Raw genomic sequence first — 6,949 nt, 5'->3', positions numbered from 1 at the left:
TAGTACTAATGTTTACTGTCCATTTCATGGTACTGTTTTAGTACTGTGTCAAATGTGTAACTGGGAAGGAATAAGGAATGACAGTATCATCGAATGGACAGGAAACACCAAGTTGCACTGTATTAGTGTCTAGTTATCTTACAAATGTTGTCTGAGTAATATTTCAGTGTTAATAGAAAGACTTTTGTTCTTGATTGTCTGTATGTGTTAAGCCTTCGAACACTGCAGGTGTGGTAATTAGAATATTTTTTCTCACTAGGTGGAGAAGCTGATCACTATCATGACTAACCCCCGACAATATAAAATTCCCGACTGGTTCCTAAACAGACAAAAAGATGTAAAGGATGGAAAATACAGCCAGGTAGTATCTAATGCTCTTGATAACAAGCTTCGAGAGGACTTGGAAAGATTGAAAAAGATTCGGGCTCACCGTGGACTTAGACATTTCTGGGGGTGAGTCATCAGTGATGTTTGAAAATCTTGAGATTAAAGTTTAATGTTTTCGTTAGAATACCAACATTTGATGTAAAACATAATACTTGTATATATCGAACATAACCTTCCACAATATGCCAGTTTTTCTTGGTTAATTTTATGATTTTTAAAGCATAAATTTGTGGGAAAAATTCTTAGAATAAAAAATATACTAAAATACACGGTTTTGTAATCTCAAGTTCTAGAAGAGCACTGGTATTGTAAACATAAGCCTCTAATGAGTAGAAGTACTGAAATCTATCAATTTTAATACTTATTTGTAACATTTTCATTTATGTATTAGGCCTAAATGTCCTAATTATTCAAAGACATTAAGTGATTGTTCATTCTATACAGTACAGTTGTTATTAAATTTAATATAGGCCTTATCTATTTGTACAAGATTAGATGTTGTAGTTTTTTTGTGATACATTGGCCACCGGTACTTCTTTATGTGGTAGATAAACATCATAATATTGACAAAAGTAATATTCTGTTATCTTTTTTCTTCATTCATTGATATTGTTTAGCTCAGTATTTCTGTAAATTATTTATTCAGCATGTTTGGTTTTTCCATTTCCAGGAAAATATTGTTGCATGATTTAAATGTTATTTTTGGCTATTTGACTGCTCTGTTAAAACAATCATACTCTACACTTCAAATAAAGAAGTGAAGCACTGAGTATTGTGGAATACATGGGAAAAGAGGGTTAAAGATGTAATTATACATCATATTGAATAGGTTGGGTTTAACAAAATTAATATCATTATATAGGTAAACTTTTAATTGTTGATAAATAATATTGTCTTAATAGCTATTGTTAGACACTGTTTATAAGTTCCCAACTGTCCAAGGACTCGTATGTTGTCTTAATAGCTGTATAAACAGTATCTAACAAGAGTCCATGGACTGTTGGGAACTGTATGTTGTTCTAATAGCTAAGAACAACATACAATTCCCAACAGTTTGTTAGATACTGTTTATATAGCTATTCAACATACAGTTCCTAACTGTCCATGGACTCTTGTTAGATACTGTTTATATAGCTATTAAGACAACATACAGTTCCCAACTGTCCATGGACTCTTCTAATAGCTATATAAACGGTGTCTAACAAGTGTCCATGGACTGTTGGGAACTGTATGTTGTTCTAATAGCTATATAAACGGTGTCTAACAAGAGTCCATGGACAGTTGGGAAATGTATGTTGTTCTAATAGCTATATAAGCAGTATCTAACAAGTGTCCATGGACTCTTGTTAGATACTGTTGGGAACTGTATGTTGTCTTAATAGCTATATAAACAGTATCTAACAAGAGTCCATGGACTGTTGGGAACTGTATGTTGTTCTGATAGCTATATAAACAGTATCTAACAAGAGTACTTGGACTGTTGGGAACTGTAAGTTGTCTTAATAGCTATATAAACAGTATCTAACAAGAGTCCATGGACTTTTGGGAACTGTATGTTGTCTTAATAGCTATATAAACGGTATCTAACAAGAGTCCATGGACAGTTGGGAACTATATGTTGTCTTAATAGCTGTATAAACGGTATCTAACAAGAGTCCATGGACAGTTGGGAACTATATGTTGTCTTAATAGCTGTATAAACGGTATCTAACAAGAGTCCATGGACAGTTGGGAACTATATGTTGTCTTAATAGCTGTATAAACAGTATCTATATAAGCAGTATTCAAGTAATACAACATGCTAACCTTAGCCTAAAGTGTCGTAAAAACACTAAAATATATTATTTATAAATGTGTAATAGTTTAAACCTTCTTTGTTATGTGTAAAAATCATTACCAAATATTATTTCATAATAGACATAATGACTGTTTTATTTTTCATGTACACGTAGTAGTCCCTGTTATTAATATTACATTCGTAACAGGTTTATACATGTGGTGATATTTTAACTAACTTTGTTTTATAAAACTTTGTAGTCTCCGGGTCAGAGGACAGCACACTAAAACCACTGGTCGCAGAGGAAGGACTGTTGGTGTGTCTAAGAAGAAGAATTAATCAATTGATGTTGTATATCTGAGGAATTAAAGGCCTTGAAGTATACATGTGAAGTCTCGTGTCAGTAAATCTTAGTAAAACAGGAAAATTGTATAACATCATAAGTTTACTTTTTCTCAGTTACATGATTTCAAAAATATTAATATCCATGGACAAAATTGTCTTCTTAACAATTTTGTGCAGTGTTGAAAGTAAGTTTATAGAAAGGTTTCTCCAGTTCGAGATTCTTAATATCCTGGAATGCTAGTGAATTTGATGATAGTTGTACGGTTTTACCACAATTACTGATCTGATCTACCCAAACAAACTCCATTTTAACAGTTTGATCTAGTAGAAAACCAACCAACTTGTAGCTTAGATGTAAAATCTTACCAATATATACTAAACTTGTACTGTATGAATACACGATTAACAGGATTTGACAGATTGGAATGTTCTTAAACTACACTGGTCACTACTGGAAGGTTAACAGAACTTGCTAGATTGGAATGTTCTTAACCTACACTGGTCACTACTGGAAGGTTAACAGGACTTGCTATCTTGGAATGTTTTTAAACTACACTGGTCACTTGGAAGTTTAACAGAACTTGCCATTTTGGAATGTTCTTAAACTACACTGGTCACTACTGGAAGGTTAACAGGACTTGCTAGATTGGAATGTTATTAAACTACACTGGTAACTACTGGAAGGTTAACAGAACTTGCTAGATTGGAATGTTATTAAACTACACTGGTCACTACTGGAAGTTTAACAGAACTTGCTAGATTGGAATGTTCTTAAACTACACTGGTCACTACTGGAAGGTTAACAGAACTTGTTAGATTGGAATGTTATTAAACTACACTGGTCACTACTGGAAGGTTAACAAAACTTGTTAGATTCTTAAACTGTACTTGTTATTAATGTAAGGTTATTAGAAGTACCATAATAGAACTGTATTTCAAATGAAGCAGTACTAACTACCGAAAAGGCATCAGAATGAAATGATTACATTTAACTGAATTCTTAAAATAAGAAATGACTAGGTGTTCTCGAAATTTGTTTGTCTGCATCCTTTGATTCTGATTCAAAGGATATAAATTATAGGATTTCAGAACTAAAGATGAAATACCCTTGGGTGTCAAACTGTGAGTGTGAAGCTTTGAAATCTTTTACACAACTACATATGATCGTCATGTAATAACTACAAGTTCAAGAAGACATCCAGTGATATAAAACTGCCACTTACTGTTTGTCTTCAAAGGTGTAACAAGTAATAGATTTTGATCAGCCATACAAACAAGCTGCTCTGATTAAAGTCTTTTGATTCAAACTGTGAAGAATGGACTATGAATCCATTTTTCATCACTGGTGACAATTCTGTCCAAAAATGGTTCACGCGCCAGAAGAGACAAAGCAACGATGATCATCGGCGAGTTCGTGAGACACCCAATCACCTTTATAGAGTTTTCCTATATTCCTTACATGTTTACCTATTGTTTCATCATAGACATGCAATCTCAGGGCCATTTTACGAGTATGTTGCCTTGGGTTAGACTCAACATGTCGGCCCCTGCCATCACAGTTTTAAGGCTAAAGTCACTGAACGAAATTAGCTGAACACTTACGAATGTTCAAAACATTTCCATAAACTTCTTTGATATCCTTTGTCGCTACAGAGACGTTGTTTCCCTTCTTGTATTCAAACAGCATTACATGCCGAATGTGTGCCATCACTATAAGGGATTAGAGTATATTAAACTTTACACATTATATAGGCTACACTAACGTGACGTTTAAGCGTGAAGTACGTTTTTTGGGGGGTGGTTAATGAAAGTGTTCCAAAACGCGACATTAATTTCTTTACGACTTAATATATATATATATATATCTGTGCACCAAATTGCTTATAGATACATATAAGCATTCAGTATGTTGGTTATAGGGTTCTTAATGAGAAAACGTTATTTCTTGTATCTGCACTCTGTCAAACTCGGGTAATCGAACCTCGGTTTTCAGGGTTGTAAGTCCGTAGACTTACCTCCGACCAACTGTGGGGCATGAATTAAATAAAAATAGTATTAATTTCCAATTAATTCTGTTAATTACGGTTGGTGTTTACTTCTTTACTCAGTGTTGTAACAGATAAAAACAACGTTATTCAATATGTGGCCTGGCCAATAGCGTAAAGTTTAAAAATTAGTAATTCGAGGGTTAACAAGTTTAAATAAAAATCATAAAGCTGGTTTCCTAGTAACCTCATAAATACTAAGAACATTTCATACATAATGCAAAAAATAAAACTGGTTTTCCCTTAGGGATACCGGGAAGTCTTTAATGTTTTCAACAATTTTTATATAAAACTGGTTAGTAGAAATGCTACTCACATTTTATCTATTAATCGTGGTTGCGCATGAAAAACACAAAATAAGTAAGCTATAAACTATACATACAAATATTTTATAAACGTGTGAAGAAAAGGTAACTATTTAGGAAATGTATATATAGACGTAATAACGTTATCAAGATAAAAAAAATAACCCAGCAAAGTAGCCTTACTTACCCGAATAAAAGACGAATATTATAAAAGTCCAGTTGAGTAAAAAATGACCTGTACAAATATGCTCGAGTGGATTAATAATGAACAGTATATTTTAAGTGGGCGAAAGATAAAATAATGAACCACATAAGAAAAAAAAATGATCTTAATAATTCTGAAGTTAGGAACTAAATACATTTTGAATATTGAGAAAGTTTGTTTGTTATGGATTTCGCGCAAAGCTACACGAGGGCTGCGCTAGCCGTCCCTAATTTAGCTAGGGAAGGCAGCTAGTCATCACCGCCAACTCTTGGGCTACTCTTTTACCAACGACTAGTGGGATTGACCGTAACTTTATAACGCCCCCACGGCTGAAAGGGCGAGCATGTTTGGTGTGAAGGGGATTCGAACGCCCTAACCACCTGGCCATGCCGGGCCTTTGAGAAAGACGAGTCGACGATTCGTCAGGATTTTGTTACATACCTTATTACTGTGTAGTTCAACTTACCCATCACAAATAGTGTTGCTTGTTCAAAATATCTAAAACAAAGACTTTTTACAGCTTTCTATAGCTACATTTTTTATTTTCACTTGAAGTTCGTGATTACATATGACTGAGTTAATGTTTCCTGCCAAGATAATATAGTGTGTGGAGAGATTTTTAAAGTGATTCGAAATTTCTGGAGCGTCCTGTTCTTCCAGGAAATGTATCAGAATCCCTCACAGGATGTTACGTACTGTAACATATCGGAAGGAAGGAGCTAAAAATGTGATGCATGTATGCCCTTCCGCTGTCAGAAGCCAATGCTTCAAGGTTGATATCATTTCTGGCATCGTTTCAATGAAGCAGGTTGTTGCAGGAGAATTAACGCAATATTCATTGGGTTTTTACATTGTGCTTTTGAAAAACAAAGAAGGAAAACCGGATTTTTAAGGAAGTATAAAACCAAGTTATTTGGATTTACCTTGTGTAATTGGGATTAGACATCATAGTAGGTAAGTTGAAAACGTTCTCCGTAAAAATTAGAAACTCAAACGAATACTATAAAAGTAACTTAAACGACAACTTTAGCAAGGTTTACTGTGTCAGTGACATAATAATAACATTACTACTTTTTCTGGTATTATAGTTTTCATTGAATATTAGTTTCACGGTTACCCAGTAATTATACGGTTCTTTCTGCATGCTGTTCGTTGTACTTAAAACACTCTTTATGTGTTTTTTATTTGTTCTGTCCTATATTTTACATACATTAAGGGTAAGCAAAATGTCCGAATGAGTGAAGGGCGTTTGAGAGATGATAAAGGAAGGCTCGTACCGAATGATTATGAGATGGCTGGGTTATTAAATTCTGCTTTTTCTTCACTTTTTACTAATGAAGATTTAAGCAATATTCCTCATCTTGAACAGTTGATAGATGGAAACAAGAGGGTCACAGTAATTCTGAGCTTGTTAAGAAAAAAATTGGGAAGTTTAAAGAATGATAAAGCTCCTGAGCCAGATAATATTTCCCCCAAAGGTTTTAAAGAAGCTAAAGATTGGATATGTGAGCCACTTGCTACTAATGTTTGTAAGTCTTTGAATGTCACTCCTCTTTTCAAGGAAGGTGATAAAATTGTATCAGTAAATATAGGCTTATTAGTCATACACGAGTTGTGGGATAAAAAAATGCTTTGCAATGACATGTAACAAAGTTTAGAATTTTAGTGGATAGTCAACATGTTTTCACTAAGGGTAAATCTTACCTTAAAAACCTTTTGGCAATCTTTAAAAAGGTTACTACTTATGTAGATGAGGATAAGGGTGTAGATTTGGTGTATCTGGATTTTCAAAAAGTATTTAACAAGGTGCCACATCTCTTTAGCTACACGAGTGCTACCTGCACTTGCGTCACTAATTTAGCAGTGTAAGACTAGAGGGAAGGCA

The 6,949-nt window shown here is 34.0% G+C and overlaps 2 protein-coding genes across 2 annotated transcripts in view; both read left to right on the top strand.

Annotated features, from left to right (window-relative positions):
• Positions 1-229: 229 nt before the first annotated feature.
• Positions 230-2,550, top strand: LOC106474802 (40S ribosomal protein S18). Its single transcript, XM_013935491.2, has 2 exons — positions 230-453; positions 2,425-2,550. Exons 1-2 carry the CDS (start codon positions 281-283, stop codon positions 2,501-2,503), a joined length of 252 nt encoding a protein of 83 aa, XP_013790945.1. The 5' UTR covers positions 230-280; the 3' UTR covers positions 2,504-2,550.
• Positions 2,551-5,790: 3,240 nt separating this feature from the next.
• The window catches only part of LOC106474803 (leukocyte elastase inhibitor-like), a 7,067-nt gene continuing 5,908 nt past the window's right edge, over positions 5,791-6,949 (top strand). The window contains exon 1 of the mRNA XM_013935493.2: positions 5,791-6,018. The gene's annotated coding sequence lies outside the window, so the exon portion shown is untranslated. The remainder of the gene's footprint in view (positions 6,019-6,949) is intronic.

This window comes from Limulus polyphemus, unplaced genomic scaffold (genome assembly GCF_000517525.1).
Source record: "Limulus polyphemus unplaced genomic scaffold, Limulus_polyphemus-2.1.2 Scaffold7702, whole genome shotgun sequence".
Classification (NCBI taxonomy): Eukaryota; Metazoa; Arthropoda; class Merostomata; order Xiphosura; family Limulidae; genus Limulus; species Limulus polyphemus.
Note: the sequence above shows the minus strand (reverse complement) of the source record. Positions and strands in the feature narration are given on the sequence as shown.

Coding starts and splice junctions, on each gene's coding strand:
- LOC106474802 (XM_013935491.2), top strand. CDS start 281: ATGACTAACCCCCGACAATATAAAATTCCCGACTGGTTCCTAAACAGA. Junction 454..2,424: donor GGACTTAGACATTTCTGGGG/GTGAGTCATCAG, acceptor AAAACTTTGTAG/TCTCCGGGTCAGAGGACAGC.